Here is an 18,776-nt window from a genome sequence, read left to right on the forward strand (position 1 = left end):
TAAATCCGAACTCTGAGTTTCTTTACGTCTAGGCCCCAAACCACCGTTCAGCACTCTCTGGGAAGAGCAGCTGTAGAAGAGAGGTGAAGTACAAGGGCCTTGGGTCTCACCCGGGGACCACACTCAGGCTCCCGTCTCAGGAGCTGAGTGCGAGTCTGGGCGGGTCCCTTCATCCCCGTGCGTTAGGGCCTCCACCACTGTTGCAGGTTCTTGTGAGGATGGAATGAGACAACACCCTCCTGGAGAGACCCCAGGTGGGTTCCTTTTCCTCACCAAGTCTCAATTTATCTATTAAAACAAAGGAATAGAATTATTGGCTTTCAAATCAGTAAATATTTTTTAAAATGAAATTTCTTGGTGTAGTTTGTGGTGAGGTGGGCATGCATTAGGTCAGGCCTTTTGGAAAGCAAAACAGAAAGAGATATACAAAGTCTTAAAACATATTTATACTCTATGAGTAGGAATCTAACCTAAGGGAAAAACCAAATTGTGGACAAAGATTTTTTATATTTAAAAGATGTTCACTTTGGTGTGTTTTCATATTCTTGAAAAACTGGAAACAAAGTATTTACTGTGTGTCCACTCAAAACACTCTTGTGCAGTGTTGAAAAAGAATATTTCATTACGTTGAAAATGCTTATAATCTAACAAAGTGAATAAAGCAGATACAAAATGATATATACTGTATGATCTCAGTGATGATAAAAATACGTACGACCATAGGAAAAAAGGTGAGACGGAAATAAAACAGCAGCTATCTTTGGTAAATTTATAGGGCTGCATTTTCTTCTTTATTGTTTTCTGTACTTCCCAAATATTTTAGAATGGGCATGTGTTACTTGTCTAATAATATTTTTTAAAAGAGCTGAGTGTTAAAAATGTTAAATAAAATGAGAGGGTGGAACTTGATGTCTGAGCTCCTGTCTGACTTTTAACGCTCTCTGACTTCTATGTGCTGAGACCATCCCCGGGTCTGAGAGGTGACTGCAGAAACCCAAGCTCTCTGTCCCGCCCGTCTCAGCATCAAGCAGCAACAGGTCCAGTGCCTGGAGTCAGCAATCCGCCAACCACAGGTTCACCAAGTGCATCTGCACAGACTCCCCTTGAGCTGCCTTCCGAAAGCCTTTCTGAAATCTTCCCAAGTGCCCGAGCACCCTCAGTGCCCCTGAAGTGGGCAGTGCCCCAGCCCCGCTCTGTCGGAGCGCTGGGGGCCCCCCACCCATCTGGTGCTGAGTTTTCCACCTGAGAGGTGAGCTCTTTCTGACACTTCAGGCAGGGGCTCGTTGGAGCAGGAAGACAGGCCTCTGGGTTGTCACCACTGTGGGCCTTGCTGCTGTCCACACATCTGGATGTGGGGACCCCACTCACTGGCTCTGTCAGACCACACGTCCCCAAATGCAAGGACATGCAGGCCCATCTAGTGGGTTGCCCTGAGGGTGGAGAGCCTGGAACGCTTCATTGGAGGGGGTCACTGAGGGACAGCCTGGTCACTCCCAGCCATTTTGCAGGAGGTCAGCCCAGATGAGGCCACCTGCAGAGATGAAAGGGTTCTTGATGAGTCCCTGGTAGAAGGAAGGGCCCTATCTGAGTCCAGCAGGGAGGGAGGCCTTACAGGCCAATGGCCCAAGCGTCCGGTTTACCTGGCAGCTTGTCAGGGCTTGCCCAGGGCCTCCATGAACCAGCCATGTGCCTGCCCACTTAGAAACCAGAGAAAGACAGGATTTAGAAGCTGAGAGACTGAGACAGACAGACAGGATTAGAGAGAGAGTGCAAGGACGACACACAGTCAGCGAGGGGCGGACAAGTGGAGAGAGACAGACCCAGAGACAGTGCCTGAGAGGCGGCAGGGGGACCATCACCAAGAGGGGACTACAAAGAGTGGACCAGCACCTAGAACACGCTCATCCTCGCTGTAACAGGGAGAGGCACCGTGGAGCGCCTGACGTGCCATTTTACACCTACTAAATTAGCACACATTAACAAAATAACATCCCGTGCTGTGGAGGCTGTGCGCAAACCAGCTTAAACACACTGCCAGGGCCCTGTAAATTAGCACTGCCTTCTAGGGAAGAAATTGGGCAACACAGCTCCAGAGCTATTAAAGTGTTCATCCCTGTTTATGTGGTAATTCCACTACTGGGAATGTGTTGCAAGGAAATAATTCAACAAAAAAAATAACAGGTTTGTACATAAAACATGATGAGTCCAGTGCTATCCATTATGTCCAATATGCTGTAGTACGGCCGCTGTGAATATTTTTAAAAATAGGAAATATGAAGACTATATAATAACACTTAAGGATCCTTATGATATGAGCAAATAAGCAGAAAATAAAACCATCTGTAAGTGAAAGTTAATAATTACATAAAAGAGCCACCTGGATGCTCGGCCGGCCCCACCCCTGCTAGTGAAAGGTGGTCCTTGACTCCTGGGCTGGCCAGACAGACACTCCTGTCTTCCCAAGGGGCCTTCCCTGCGGCTCCCTGTCTGGAGCTCTCTAACCATGAAGCCTAATCCACAGACCTCAGACTGCTGGGGAGACAGTCTCAGCTAAGCCTGCCCACCTCACCACTCACTCTGGTGGCCCCAGGGAGTCTGGGTGATGCCTGCTGAGTCACTCCAATGTCACACCTCAGAGAGCCCAACCAAAGCAGATATGGTGGGGTTGGGTCCTCATTTAAGAAAAGGGATAAAGTGATTTTGCAGGCTCTGAAGCATCCTGCTATTTGCAAGCACAGCAGTCGGTTTAAGCTAGCTGAAATCTGGACTCCCAGCTGGACCATCATGGGGTGAAGGCAATTTATAACAGACTGACGGCAAAGGAAGGAGGAATTGTGGGGTTGGCCCTCCTGGCCTGCCCCTGCAGCAGGCACAGACCTGATTCTGAACTTGAATCGTCCCCTGGCTCCCAGTGGCCGCCACAGAATCTGGCAAGGAGAGGGAACAGTAAATTGCGTGTGAATGAAGAGGAGAAGGGGAAAAGACCACAGAGTATACGAACGAGCCTATGTCACCAAACAATTGTCTCTATTCAAAGCCTGTCTGGCTTTCCAAACGGGCCCTGAATCATGCCCTGGAGAAGCTACGCCCCTCGTGCCTGCCCTGCCTACTGCCAGGGAGGCCCTGCCTTACAGGGGCCGAGAACAGTCAGTGACCAGGCCTGTGTCCTTGTTCATTGGGTCCATGCAGATTCTGAGCACAAAGAGGCTTTATGACAGTCCCTGCCCTTGATGTGCTTTCGGTCTCATGGTAGACAGGAGCAAACAACGAAGGATAATTCGAGGAGCAATCACATGGGGCTGTACAGAGAGGGAGCAGTGGTGGGGAGTGAGACACCCACAAGTAGGCTCAGGGGTGGAGGGCGATGTGTGGAGGACTGGCCAAGGCTCCCCGGGGAGGTGGGAATGGAGCACGGCCCCGAGGACAGGCAGGATTTCACCTGGCAGCAGGAACACTGGAGGGTCAGGGTGAGACTGAGAGTCCACCGAGGCCTCCCCCAGCTCCCCACCCGGGAGCCTGCCAAGGACCTTGGCTCAGTGCCAGCCAATCCTGCCCAGAGCAATGCAGAGAGCACAGTGGCAATTTCAGTCTGTCCACAATGCTGAGGGCCCTGAAATTCATCTTGCCCTCTCATCCATTCATTCGTTTGTTCATCCCTCACATACTGCACACCTGCTCTGTGCTAGGTACTATTAAAGGCTTTTGGGGATAGAGCGACAAACAAGTCAAGGTCCTTGCCCCTCCAGTGTGGAACGCAGACAATAAACAAGTGAATAAATGCACACTGTGATAAGTGCTACGGACAAACACAAAATAAGGGTTAGAGGATAAGGGTGATGAAGGTAGGGGAGGTGGAGGGGATATTTAATCAATAAAATCAGCATTTCATTTGACACCTAAATGATGTGAAGAGGCAACTCATTAAAAAATGTGGGGAAGAGCATTCCAGGCAGTGTATCTGGCAAGTTCAAAGGCCCTGAGGCAGGAATAAACTTGACATATTTAAGGATTAGTATGAAGGCCAGCAAGGTGGAAAAGAAGCTGGGGGGATGGGAGGCAGTGGCAGGAGATGAGATCAGAGAAGCAGTACGAAGCTGGGCCTGGTCATGATGCTGGCTCCCGGGCTCCAGGGAATTACGGCATCTCTTACATCTCACCCAGGCTCCTGCCTTGAGTTAAAGGTCTCAGGACTGGATCCAGGCCCTGGACACTAACGTGCTTGACTGGGGGCTGGTACACGCCACACCCTCATCCAGAAGTGCCTGCTGGGTCAGACAAGGACAATGGACAAGCCACACCTGGTGTTCCAGCCTCACCGAACACCAGACCCTGCAGCTTCTTTGGCTTCACCAACTCCCATTCTGAGGCTCTCCTCCTCCTGTTCCTCCAGGGAGTGGTGTGGCAGTCCCAGCATAACTTGAAACCAGGCCACGGAAAGTGTGTTCTTCAGGAGTGAGCGCAAGCAGGGCATAGCTGGAGCACAGAGTGCCTAGAGAGATCTGGTGGTGGACGACGCTGGAGACTGACGGCCAGGCTAGGCATGGTGTAGGGATGTGCAGAAGCACTGACAGCGTTTGAGGAAGAGGAAGAGTGAAATGTGTTTTAGAGACCTAATTCTGGTAGCATTTCAGAGATGGATCAGAAGAGAGGAAAGGAGACCAGGCCTTTAAAGAGATGACAGGACTCTGAACTAGGGCAATGGCCATGGGCTGATTTCAAGAGACAGAGCAGATAGATCCCCTGGACTGATTTCCATGGGGGCTGGTAATTGTGAGACAGAAGTCAAAGATAATGGAGATTTCTACCAGCAACAGGGCAGACAGCGTTATTCATGGAGGAAATGCAGGCGGAGGTGTGTGGGAAGAGGGCCAAAGTTATGGTGGGGAGTCGGCGACAGGAGGCAGATGGGCCAGTTTTGGACACTTTGAACAGAAGATGAATCTAGGCCATCAAGGACAAGATGCAGGTCATGAAGGTCTGGTGCTGAGGAGAGAGGTCCGGGTGGGAGGGACATTAGCCCTCAGGTAACAGCTGGTGCTGTGAGTGCGGGGGTAGGGGGTGCAAAGCGAGAAAAGAAGGCTGAGGAAAGGACTCTGGGGACCACTGACACTGTGGGGTTTGGGATGGGGGGAGAGGACATAGTGAAAGGAGATGGGGCCAGACTAGACTCAGGGAAACCAATGGAGAAAATTCCGAGAAGGAGGGGATGGTTCCCAGTGTCAAATGTTACAGAGGGACAGGGAGGATGGGGACAGAGAAGAGCCCACTGGTGTGACAGCAGGAACCACAGGAAAAGACTTTGAAAAGGAGATTGGCGTGGCGAGGCTGCAAGGGTAGGGAAAGCCTATAGGATGGGCAAGTTTGAACCGTGAGTACAGAGAGCTCTTTGAAAGTCTGGGAGAGAACAAAATAAGATGAACCATGGCTTATGGGTGGGGGGAAGAGTGAGTCCAGCTTGGGAACAGGAGAGATGAAACATTTTTGTTGACTCAGGCACGGGAGCAGGAGGAGGAGAGGTGCCCCATGGTCCTCCAACTTTTTCTTCCCCCTGCCACCCTCAGACCTCAGGCTTCATGGGACCTTCCAGGCCCTCCTGTCCAACAGGCATCTCTACCCAGGTGGCTGTCTAGCCCCCCATCTGTGCTTAGGGAGACAGTGCTTACCACGTGTGCCAGGCAGCCCAGTCCATCAAGGGACTGGCTCAATGGTTAGAAAAGTTGTCCTTGGAGATCTGACACAGATGTGGCACAGCGCTGGGATTTCAATGGGGCTGGGCTTTTTATGTTTGTCTGTAGATCTTATAATGAATACATTTAAAAAATTCTTCCTTCTTTTGAGCCCAGATGCATCTCCTTGTAGCTTTTCACCTTTGATTTCTAGCTCTGCTCTGGAGGCTTCCTCTTCCTTCAAATAGTAGCAGAGCTGCTCACCTTGTCTTCCTTCCTCAGGCTTGAATGTCCCCTGCTCCTCAGATGGCCTCTAGGATTTCTCCTGAACATGATACTGAACCTCTTAATCTCAAGTTCCTGTGTCTGATGTGCAGGAAGCCAATCACTGAGACACTGGTGCTTGGCAATGGAGAAAGGTTTATTCGAAGTGGCCAAAATGAGAAGATGGGAGGATAGGTTCTTTCAAATCCACCTTAACAAGAAGAGAGCAGAGAGTTTTATAGAGCTAAGTGTCTTGGCAGGAGGAGTTTCAGAGAAACGTGTTTCTTTCACTCCTGATAAGCCCCTGGGCAATCTGACTTCTGGGCACATGATCCTTGAGCATTTTCTTTCTTCTCTAAAACAAGCTCATAAATTCTTGTGACCCTTGAGTCACCCTTACTTTAAATAAAAGAGCAAACTGACAAGATTAACTTTTTTCATAACAAGGTCGAAAGGTAATCTTATTGGATATTTACAGTAACCCTCAGGTACGTAGCTTCAATTACACTGTGCCCCTCACTATCCTCTGAAATAGACACAACACAGAGGGGAACAGATATCTACTCCCCTTGTGCCAGCAGAAGCCAGGGGTTACAAGCACAAGCTCTGGAGCCAGCCTGGGTTTGCATCTTGGCTCCGCTCCTGCCAGCTGGTGACCCTGGGTGAGACACTTCACCTCTCTATGCGCCTGCGTCCTGCCCAACATCATTCAGGGGTGAGGAATGCATAAGCTGGCACATCTAGGGGCTTCCAACAGTGCCTGGGGGACGGCGAGTGCTCCATGTGCGCTCACTGCTCTTAGATGTCAAAGCTCTTTCAGAAGGGCACGTGAAACCCGAGAGCTCTCCCTACATCAACGTGGGCGTGTCACATGAAGATGCTTTGATTTTCCGGATGAACGTGGCGAGGGCCCAATCCTGAATCACAGGACCTTGGTCTGAGAAAAACTAGACATCTGGAAGCATCCCCAGGGTGTTTGGAAAGTTCAGAGACAAGAATCCAGTCTGGGGACAGAGAACGGGAAGGGGCTGCCGCAATGCCACCTGACAGTGCCTCTCTGCAGGGAGGAGCAGGGTGCTGTGGAGCTCTGGGTCTCTCTCAGAAGCAGTCACTCCTGAAGGCAAAGGAGCTGGACTTTCTGTTAACAACTGTCACCTCAGGCCTCTGTCCTCTGTCCTGCTGGGCACTCCCCTGAGGTTCTGCTCCTCTGAGGATCAGCCTTTGCTGCTGTGTGGTGACTGCCTGACATCTGCTGTCCACTGTCTGTCATGGCACCAACTTAAAGATGGTCACGGACTCAGAGGGAACATTATGGTGGGAAGAGACCTCAGATAGGCCCTTTTCTCCGACTTTTTTGACAGTGACTCCCAATATTAACATATTTTACACTAACAGTACACAAACGTTTCACAAACCAAATCCTACCTTTACTATGTGTGAACGCTCTGATATATTCTATATTTTTCTATTTTCATTTCATTAATAAGAAAAATGCTGATTACAATCCACTAAATTGATGTCACAGCCCCAGGTTTTCTCCTGGAGTTCACAACACACTCACTATGGACTAAATCCATGCCCTAGTTCAGTCGGTGTGCACATAGCACCTTCAAACCTTCGGCCACACGCAAGGCCAAGTATGTATGCAATTAGATTATTCTTTTCTAAATCAACTCACTTAAACATTTTTAAGTGCCCACTACAGCCTAAGTAAAATATTGACGAAATAAGTTGAAGGGCTAGTTGTATTTTTTCCCAATACCCACTGAAACAAATGTTTTACTATCAGGGTAAAAAATGTTTCCACACCTCCTACAATCATCTTGCACACCAGCACTGTCCGCATTCCTCACTTTGGGAGCCGCAGATCGAGAGATTACTCCAAACACCTCATGTCACAGCGGGCAGCGAGGCGCAGGGAGCTGAATTCACTTATCTGAGGTCTAGTGCTCAGTCAGCGGGAAGAAACGTGCTGTCTGGTCACAGGACAGGAAAAAGAAAACCAAAGAAACTCACCTCCAGGTTGCCTCTGACCAAATGCTGTGCTAAATGTTATCAGTCTTAGCGCTTTTGGAGAGAGGCGCTCTATCATCTCACCAGAGCCCAGACATCAGTTTATAGTTACCTTAGTAGAGCCATTTTAAGAGTTTCCTAGGTCTTAGACATCCTTATTTTTGGAGGTCCTGATCTATATCATATCATGCATATTACAATTTGTCCACGTTGGCACTTATTAATTTCAATTTTGTTGTTTTCTTTTTATACTTTGAAGCCAATGAATTTATTTTTTTTAGTGAGGAAGATTGGCCCTGAGCTAACTAACATCTATTGCCAATCTTCCTCTCTTTGCTTGAAGAAGATTGGCCTGGCACTAACATCTCTGCCAATCTTCCTCTATTTTGTATGTGTGATGCCACCACAGTACGGCTTAATGAGTGGTGTGTGGGTCCATGTCCAGGATCTGAACCTGCGAACCCTGGGCCACCAAAGTGGAGGGTGTGAACTTAACCACTACACCACCAGGCGGGCCCAAGCCAATGAATTTTTAATGCCTCAACCCTTTTTTTGGCCCTGACAAAGTTCATGGCCCCTAGGGTTATAGCCCATCATGCCTAATGGATGAAGCGGCCCTGGATCTTGGTAAACAAATTTGATCAAAGAAGACACACAAAAGAGCAACTTAATTACATAAGCCCTGTCTCCTGGCATCTTTGAAGGGGAATGTGGACAGGTCACTGATAACTAAATGCATGAGTTTCCAGTGGCGAAATCTTTGCTCTTCTGGCAGACTGGTGTGGGCAGAGCCATTGCAGGTGGGCCAAATGCTGTGTGACTGGCAAGGTGCTCTCTCTCTGGGCCTCGTTTTCCTCATTCAGTAAAAGAAAGGGATTAGACTAGATTGCTAATTTTCAAAGATTTTATTTTAGTATCAGGACCCTTTTGCAAATGAAGTCTCATTAGCAGGGAGAACGCAGACCTGCCCTGGGAGGGCGAAGCTCTGAGCAGCCCTGAGTCTAACAGACACGCATGCGAGTGTGTGACGGCCTCTAGGGGAGCCTCCCCAGTGTATGCAAAGACGGGGGCTTCCCACAGACCAGCACAGGTCCAGAGACCCCGGGACCCCGAGGCCTCAGCTCCAAAGAACAGCACAGTGTTTCTCAAACCTCTTTGACAGTGGTGAAAGGCAGGCAAAAAATAACATTTACGTCAAGATATAGTACATATGTACCGAAACACACAGTTTCATGAAACACACCTTCATACTGTAAAAGAAAAACATTGTACCATACTTGGGCTGGGTCAGGGACATTTTGGGAATATAATCCACAAATCTCATCTTGAGAATCAATAATATTTCTGATAAAATGCTTAAGCAATTTTCAGGAATTTCAGTGGGACTAAGACCTCTTCTGAGCAGCCGTCCTACGCACTCTGCTAACGTTAACCTCTGGAGGGATCCAGCAGCCTTTAAGCGTCTTTCAACAAATTTAATAATCCTTAACCAAAACTTTTTTCTTGTATCCAGTCTAACACTGATTATCTAATCATCTCTTTTCCTATGAAATGTCCTTACCAATAGGTACTTGTTGAATTGGCCAGGTAGAATTGCCACAAGATTGTAATAACTTTGACACCGGGTTATAACTAAATTGGGCTTTTCTTTCCTCATCTTCCCTCCCCCTCCCCCTCTCCTCTTTCCTTCCTTCCTTTTCTTTTTCTTTCTTTCTTTTCTTCCTTAACAGTGTGATACAATCTGATACTTTTTGTTCTATTCTATTCCATTAAAACAATGCTGATTGTGACCCACTAAACGGATTTCACCAGACTGTAATGGTTTCGACCAGGAGCTTAAAAACCATTGGGATAGCACTCCCAGTGGGTCCGCCTATTAAGACAAAATCACATTGCTGCTATTACGAAATGAAAACAAAGAAGAAAACCAGGTAAGATAAAGGTCACAGAGTGCTTACCTTCCCTGAGTACCTGGCACCTGGTAGGAGTTGAGTAACTGTCTTTTGAAACTGGAAAAAGTAATTAGAGCTGAAACTCAGATCTCTGAGGAGTGCTAGCCGGCTGCTACTGGTGTTCTGAAGCGGGGTGCAATAAAGCTAGTTCTTCAAACACCAGAAAATTGCAAAGTAGATTCAGCAGCTGCTAAGAGAAGGCGCTGCTGCTGTCAGGGTGAAGTGTTCCCGGTGCGATGCTCATAGGAACCACAAGGAGGCAGGGAGCCCAAGAAAACAGGCAGGGAGAGGCGCCCCGTCATCTAGCCTCGAAGGCCCCCTCTAGTGCCCCTTATTGGCAGAGTGCAACATGGGGCCAGTTGGCAAAGTGGAAACGTGGTCTGTGGAGTCAGCCTCAGCCACAAAGTGGAACACAGAAGGGGGATTTGGAGTCAAGGGATAAAAAATATAACTGCCACAGCCCATCGTGTTGGCTAACGAACTTCCATACCAAAAGAAAAAAAGTGGTTTCCATCTAACACAATGCAACTATTCTTCATAGAAAGAAAGATGCTATTACCCCCTCCCCTGAAAAAGAACACAAGGTCCCAAAAGTCATTGTATCCCTCACTGGGAGACAGTTACACTGTCCACCTCTGGGTGTGATAGTTACTCCATAGGTTCAGTCACAGTCCCATCTGAATATTCTGCTACCTATGACTGAACTGTAAAGTTAATCTCCAACAAAACATATTATTATTATTTTTTTTCCTTTTTCTCACCAAAGCCCCCCGGTACATAGTTGTATATTCTTTGTTGTGGGTCCTTCTAGTTGTGGCATATGGGACGCCGCCTCAGCGTGGTTTGATGAGCAGTGCCATGTCCGCGCCCAGGATTCGAACCAACAAAACACTGGGCCGCCTGCAGCGGAGCGAGCGAACTTAACCACTCGGCCACGGGGCCAGCCCCGCCAACAAAACATATTAAATAATGAGGCGCCTTCCTGACAGGGTGAAGTAACAGGGATAGGCTTTACCCTTCTGTCTGAGATAACTAAAAACACAGACAAAGGTGAGCCTTACAACTGCCCCAGCTTACTGTCCGGACAAAGCTTGAGGCTGCAGTAGGAAGGAAGAGGCCTCGCAGAGTCCAGCAGTCTCCCCGAGCTGAGAAAACAGAGCTCGGAGTCTGGAGAGTTTAAGCCCGCTGTAATTTACAGGGCAGTGTATGGAAAATAAGAGAACGGCACAGAGACAACTGGAGGCAGCAGAGGTTCCCCTGAGTTCTGAGCTGAGTACTGATCATCGCATGCACATGAGGGCAGGAAAAGAAACACCTGGAAGGAGAGGGCATCGACCCCAAAGCTCAGAGAGCTGAGAACTGGGCCTATTTCCACCGGCCAGGGTGGGAAACCTCGTCACTGAGAGGATGCCCAGAACGTTTTGCCTCAGCAATGGGAAAAAAATCAGCCCTTGATTTAACACTACTCTGGACCCACTGAACAAAGATTAAAAGCAAGACTTGAAAAGGATAAAATTGTTTCCAAGAAGCTTAATGGAGTTCTAGAACAAAGCTCAAAAATATTTAAAAGAATAGAAAAATATCCAACACTCAACAAGGTAAAATTCAGAAGGTCTGGCATGTAAACAAAAATTACCAGAAATGCAAAGAAGCAGGAAAATACAACCCATAACAAGAAAAGAACATCAATCAACGGAAACCTACTCAGAAATAACACAGAAGATACAATTAGTAGACAAAAGCATTAAAATAGTTATTATAACTACGTTGCACATGTTCAAGAAACCAGAGAAAAGGTTGGACATGTTAGGCAGATATAAAAAAGAATATATGGAAGAATTTCTTTATATATGGAACATGTGAAAAAGACCTAAATTAAACTACTAGAGATGAGTGAGATTAAAAAACACACTGGATGGTATTTATGACAGATTAAACATTGCAGATAAAAAGATAAGTGAACTTGAAGACGTAGTAATAGAAACTATCCAGTGAAATACAGAGAAAAAAGACTAAAAAAAAAAAAAAATCAGTGAGCTGTGGGGCAGCATCAAGTGAGTGGTCTAACACATTTAACCGGAATCCATGACGACAGCGTAGCAGAAAAAACACATCAAGGAATAAGAGCCAAAAATTTTCCAAACTTGATCAAAACTATAAAACCAGAGATCTGAAAACCACAATGAACCCCAGGTACAAGAAATATGAAGAAAACTAGACAAAGGCACATCATAATCTAACTGCTTAAAACTAATGATAAAAAGAAGATATTGAAGTCACAGAGATGCCTTTGTACAGAAGAGCAAAGATTAGCACAGAGTAGATTTCTTGTTGGAAATAACGCAAGTCAGAAGGCAGTGAAATAACACTTTTAAAGTACTAGACAAAAAAGAAAATAAGAATTCTTTACCTAGAAAAAATATATTTCAAAGATGGGGGCAAAATCAAGACTTTATTGGACATACAAAAACTGAAAGAATTCATCACGAGCAAACCTGCGCTGGAAAAAATGATTGAGAAAGTCCTTTAAGTAGAAGGAAAATGCTACCAGATGGAAATCTGGATCTACACAAAGCAATGAAGAGCACCAAAAGTGCTAATTATGTGAGTAACTATAAAGAGCTTTCAAAAGACATTCAAATTTCTTTAAAAGATGATCAACTGTTTAAAGCTAATATGCCAACAATGTAATGTGGGGTTTATAACATATGTATAAATAAAATGTATAACAATAATAGCAAAAAGGCCAGGAAAAATGAAAGCATACTCTTGTAATGTTCTTATACTACACTGTCAAGTAGTATAATATCAGGTGAAGGTAGAATACGATAAGTTAAAAATAAGCCCTAATGAAACCACTAAAATAAAACATAGTAAATAAGCTAACAAAGGAGATAAAATGGAATAATTAAAAATACTAAATTAATCTAAAAGAAAAAAGGAAGAAAAGAGAACAAAGACCAGAGGCAACAAATAGAAAACAAACAGCTAGATGGTAGATTTAAATCCAACCATATCAATAATTATAGAAAATATAAATTGCCTACACATCCCAATTAAAAGTCAGAAATTATTAGGCGGATTAAAAAAAAATAAGATCAAACTATATAATACTCATAACAAATCCACTTTAAATATGAAGATAGGGGCCGGCCCCGTGGCCGAGTGGTTAAGTTCGCGCGCCCCACTGTGGCGGCCCAAGGTTTCGCCGGTTCGGATCCTGGGCGCGGACATGGCACCGCTCATCAGGCCATGATGAGGCAGCATGCCACATGCCACAACTGGAGGGACCCACAACTAAAATACACAGCTGTGTGTCGGGGGGCTTTGGGGAGAAAAAGAAAAAATAAAATCTTTAAAAAAACCCAAACAAACATGAAGACACAAATAGGTTGAAAGTATAAGGGTGCAAAAGGATGCACCATCCTAACAATAACCAAAAGAAAGCTGGAGCAGTTATATTAATATCAAATGGGATTTCAGAGCAAATAATACCACCAGGGATAAAGAAGGTCATTTCACAGCGATAAAGGGGCCAATTTATCAAAAAGACATGATGAGGCTAAATGTCTATGCACCTAATAACGAGCTTCCACAGTAACAATGTGTTTTCCGAGTCTCAGAAATGAGAGTGCTCTGTAGGATTCCACACAAATGTTACTTTTGTCTTTCTTCCTTTTCTATTTTCAGTATTATCCACTATGCTCACCGTAAATTAAACTTAAGGACACTATACCCACCTTTATTTGGCTATCAAAAGAAACCATCCTGGGAGGCAGTGAATAGTGATTGCAAGAACCTTCGCTCCTGGTCAAATTACTTTCGGCTTCTACGGACTTCAGTTTTTCCATGTGTACCATGAAGATCAACTGTTTTGGAAAAAAAAGTTTTTAAATAGTGAACTCTTTCTCCAGCCTAACAGCATGTGGAACCCATAAAAGATGAGGAACCCCCTGGAGTCTGGGTCAAGTACCCGGGGCTTGGTACTCGTACTAGCCATTTTTGGATGGGAGCAACAGCAAGAATGAAAGAACTGGAATCCTGGGAGATCCAGAAGAGGACTTGAGCCACGTGACTCGCTGGTTGGGCTCTTGATTCTTGCCGTGGCTTGCGTAATCTGGAGAAAGAGTATCCTATTAACAGCATTCTTTCATTTCAAGTGTTTTCAACATGACTGACAGCAAATATACATGCTGGATTTTCTAAGCTGCTCTCAGCTTATACATAAGTGAATGGATTGTGAGGAGAATGACAGGTGCTGACTTGTACTTATTTAGTTTTTCAAACTAACCTGATTGGCAACAACTGAAGGCAAGTCACAGCTAGTACCGAGCTCAATAAATCCAAGGGCTTCGTAGATGGAGCCACTGAAGGCTTTCTTGGCCGGAAATGGAGGGTCAGCATGGCTCTTAGCTCTTTATTGGACACATATTGGGCCAAGCATTCTGTACCATGTCGCAGATACAAAAGCACCCATGCTCCTTTGGAGCTTCCAAGAGTGGACAATGTGGGGAGGATGATGACACACAGCATGGGTAGCACACTCTTATAATATGCAGCAGGTACATTAAAAATTATGACATATGTTTCTTCAACATACAGGGTCATTTTAAAGTTGTGGAATCTGACGTATAAAACAGTATATATGACAAATATCTTGTTGCATCCTTTTTCTTCATGTCTCTTGTCTTTTTGGACACTTTCTTGCTCTTTGGATTTTAGCTTTGGAACATGGATAAAGAAAATTGGAAGAAACCTAGGTAAAACCCTTCTTATTAAACACGTATAACAAAAGGAAAGAAGCTACCAGAATCTTCTATCTTTCCAAGAGACCCAATCATCTAGTAACCAAGTCTTTGGCTTTTTCACAATAACCTTCCAACCAGTCCTGTGGGTACTACTGAGAAGGGGGACAGAAGCAGTTAATGCAGAAAGGTCTGGAAGGACATGTACCAGGTTGCTGACATTAATTATTTCCAGAGGATGGAAATGGAAAGGAATGATGACAAACTACTCAATTTTTCTTTACACATCCTTGAATTTCATTTGTTACATTAAGCACATACCATTTTTGTAATAAAAAACATTAATAAGGAACGTTGTTAAAGAAAAGTAACTACTTTGTTCATTAAAAAAAAAACGGATTAAGAGTGTATGTAATGCACACGGTCTGTCACCTTAAAAAAAAATCAGTGAGTTCACCAAAGACTAAAGTTCCAAAGTCTGATTATTAGTTTATAGGAGCAGTTTTCTGAGGCAGAAGCATTCGGGTACCCTCTGGGGCTGTGTAACATTCCCCCGGCCTGCGCCCCTATTCTACTGGGTGGCCCAGCGCATGGGGCTGTAAGTAAATGAAGGAACTCGGGGAATGTCTCAGCACAGTGCTGGCAAGAGCGAGTACTCTACCCCACAGTGAGTCGCTCAGAATCAAGGTCGTTCACACCTGATCCATGGACAGCCTTTTCTCTTCGGACAAATATCACATAAGTTATTGAAAGCAGGAACGTAAGGTCTCCTCAAAAAGCAACCGAGCTCCTGCCCTGACATTTGACAGAGGTCACTACCTCTAACCCTCTCCCATAGCAAATCCTGCCACAAAGTGGGGTGCTTCCCCCAACGGACCACACTCTAACTTTCTAAGCTGCTAGAATCTTCAGGGTTTTTCAACCTTGATACTATTGACGTTTTGGGCCAAGTGCTTCTTTGTTGTTGGAGGTGGGGTGTGGGGATGGCCTGTGCATTGAAGGATGTTTACTGGCACCCCTGGCCTCTACTCATTAGATGCCAGTAGTATCCAACCCTCACAGTCGTGACAAAAACATCTCCAGACATTGCCCAGTGTTACCTGTGGGGCAAAACTGCCCCTAGTTGAGAACCACTCTTTCAGATAATTCAGTAGTTCTTCAGCCATCTCATGAAAGTCTGGGACTAGGGCCACACATTAATATTCATGCACACCCCCCCCAGAAAACCCTGAAAAAACATGAACTTTTGAACCTTTGTTTCAAGACCTTTTTCCTAGGAGCAGTGTAATGTTGCCTGTGAAAGTCATGTTTGCTAAAGCATTTTGGTGCAAACTTTCTCCCTTATTGGTGGCTGCCAAAGGACTCTAGGCAAGGAAAAATTAGGTAGGTCAATGCAGGCCCTGTGGGGGGCGAAAGAGAGAGAGGAGGCGTTTAGCCAGCTGGTGCTCCCTTAAGAACAAATTCCCAAATTCATTCATGCAGCATAAATGAGCGAGACAGACTGGCAGAGGATAGTCACTCATACCACGGCTTTAAACACCACCCACGTACTGATGGCCCCACATTTTATATTTTCAATCCTCACCTCTCTCATGGTAGCCAGCCTACTGCATCCAACTGCCACTCCGTGTCTCCACTTGGGTATTTTATAGGTATCTCGAACTCAACACGGCCAAAATTGAACTGATTTCCCCTCCTAAACCTGACCTTTCCCTAGTATTTCTCATCCCAGTAAATGGCACCACCATACACCCACCTGCTCAAGTCAGAACTCACAAGTCATCCTTGATTCTTCTATGCCTCTTTCCCTCACCTTCCACATCCATCAGTCATGTCAGCTGTCTCCAAAACACATCCCTAATCTGCCCTCTTTTCTCCAATTCCACCTTCTGCCACCCTAGTACGACCACCGTCATCTCTTACTGGACCATGGCATTAGTTCCTAACTAGTTCCCATTTCCTCTCTTGTCCCCTACATCAGGGTCTCTCAGCCTCACATTGTTGACATTCTGGACTTAGTTCAACTTAGTCCCCCTTGTTTGGGGGAGGGGGCTGTCTTGTACATTGTGGGATGTTTAACAGCATCCCTGGTCTCCACCCACTAGATGCCAGTAGCACCCCCCCACCTCAAATTGTGACAAAGAAAAATGTCTCTACACATTCCCAAATGTCCCCTGGGGAACAAAATCATCTCTGGTCAAGACCTACTATCCTATATCCTACACTCAGAAGCCAAGATATTTTAAAAATGTAAATTGCATCATGTCACTCCCCTGCTGAAAACCCTCCAACATCTTCCCACCGACCTTAGAATAAAACCCACATTCCTTACTGTGGCTTACAAAACCCCCATGAATTGGGCCCCGCCTACTTCTCTAACACCCTCCCTTCCACACCACCCTCTCCCTCACTAAGCTCTAGCCACCCTGGTCTTTCTGTTCCTTGAACATTCCAAGCTTGCTCCCATCCCCCCTTGGCACCTGCCTAGAATGCACTCTCCTCACACCTTTGCATGGCTCACTGCTCATCCATACAAATCTCAGACCAAATGGTGCCTAACCAGCAAGGCCTTCCCTGCCCATCCTATCTAAAGAACCCCCTTACCTCCATTCTCTCTCACACTGCCCATTTATTCCTTCATCGTGCTAATCACAACAGCAAATTGTCTTGTTTTGTCATTTGCGCTCTATCTCTTCATCAGAGCACAAGCTCCTTGAGAGCCAGGACCCTGTCTCGCACCTTGTTCACTGCTATAGCCCAAGTGCTAGAATAACACCTGGCCCAGCACAGGCACTCAATGCTCCTTCCCTCCGCCTCCTCAAACCGCAGGTCAGGTTTCCCTTCTAAGATAATGCTTGGTGGGTGATGTTTAGTCTACCTTCAATTTTCATCTTCAACTACATTTGGCCTATGTTAGAAAGTGTCTGGGCGGGGGTACCATGTTCAAGGGCTTAGCAAAAGAAAATAACCTCAATATTGAAATATAAACAAAGGCCAATGAATGAATGAGTGAAAGTCTGTTCCTTGCCCCTGAGACTTTCAGCAGGCATATAACTGCTCCCCTGGTCACAACTTCAGTTCGCTCTCGGGCCCTAAGTTTGAGGCAGTGAGCATCATTCAGGGACTATGAATTCAAAACTCACCTGGCTCAGAGGTTCAAACAGCCTCTTTATCTGTCAGTTCAATTTATCCAGTATCGTGGGCCTCAAAATGTTTTGTGTTGGCTTCAAGTTAAATCACTGGGTCAAAGGCAGTGTGGTCCAAGGTGCCGCACGGTCAATAAGAGCTGGCTGAGTCCCGAAACCGCAGCTTGGCTCTCTCTTACATTGATTTATGGGCTGTTTCCATGAAGCCAAAGATGATTGGTCCACCTGGCAGCCGGCTGGCCGCAAACTGGAGGCAGCTCTGCCCTGGCTCCGGGCCATGGCCCTTGCCTGGCCTTTGGGAAGCGATTCATCGGGCCATTTTTACATTCTGGCGGGCTGCCGACCTGTCCCGCCGGGGCGGGCTCTCCACGCGGTGCAGAGCCGTCTCCACCCGCAGGGACGAGGACTGTACGTGGCGGGAGGACGTTTCAGTGCGCTGCGAGGAGGTCTCCACGTGCTGCGAGGATACCTCGAGGACGCGGGGGAGCCGCTTCCCAGAGGAGGGGGCGGGCCGCTCGCAGCGGCGCTCGGAGGTCTCCGCCTGCCAGGAGGAGGTCCGCACCTGCCGGGAGGACGTCTCCACGCGGTGGGACGAGGTCTCCACGCGCACCGTCGACGTCTCCCGGCAGTGGACGCTCTCCACCCGGGGCGACGGGGTCTTCCCCCGAAGGGGTGAGGACATTCTTCGAGTGTAACGGGGACAACGAGGCGTGAGGCCCCGCAGCCCAGCAGTCCCCGACAGTCACTCCTTTGGGTTACGTCACAGGGTAAGGAATGACGTCACAATGACGTGTGACGCTACCGCAAGCACGGGGGTGGACGAGAGTGCCACGAGAGGAGCACGAGGAGGCACGCACGTGGGCCCGTGGGGGCTGGACTGTACCTTTCAAACCCTGGGCCCCGGCCCTCGGGCGTTCCGTCGGGCCCCGCACCTCCCCCTCGCCTTCTGGGAGGCTGTGCGGGCGGGGCCGAGGCGGGCCGGGATGGGCG

General features: G+C 46.9%; 1 protein-coding gene across 1 annotated transcript; it reads right to left on the reverse strand.

Moving 5' to 3' along the window:
- Positions 1 to 426: 426 nt before the first annotated feature.
- Positions 427 to 18,562, reverse strand: C10H17orf100 (chromosome 10 C17orf100 homolog). The gene is made up of 4 exons (XM_070560988.1): positions 17,784 to 18,562; positions 13,636 to 13,764; positions 5,664 to 6,141; positions 427 to 1,531 (listed from the first exon to the last, which is right to left on the reverse strand). Exon 1 carries the CDS (start codon positions 18,466 to 18,468, stop codon positions 18,094 to 18,096), a length of 375 nt encoding a protein of 124 aa, XP_070417089.1. The 5' UTR covers positions 18,469 to 18,562; the 3' UTR covers positions 427 to 1,531; positions 5,664 to 6,141; positions 13,636 to 13,764; positions 17,784 to 18,093.
- Positions 18,563 to 18,776: the final 214 nt, after the last annotated feature.

This window comes from Equus przewalskii, chromosome 10 (genome assembly GCF_037783145.1).
Source record: "Equus przewalskii isolate Varuska chromosome 10, EquPr2, whole genome shotgun sequence".
Taxonomy (NCBI): domain Eukaryota; kingdom Metazoa; phylum Chordata; class Mammalia; order Perissodactyla; family Equidae; genus Equus; species Equus przewalskii.

Bases quoted from the DNA above. Each gene is read 5' to 3' on its own strand.
- C10H17orf100 (XM_070560988.1), bottom strand. From the start codon at position 18,468: ATGTCCTCACCCCTTCGGGGGAAGACCCCGTCGCCCCGGGTGGAGAGC.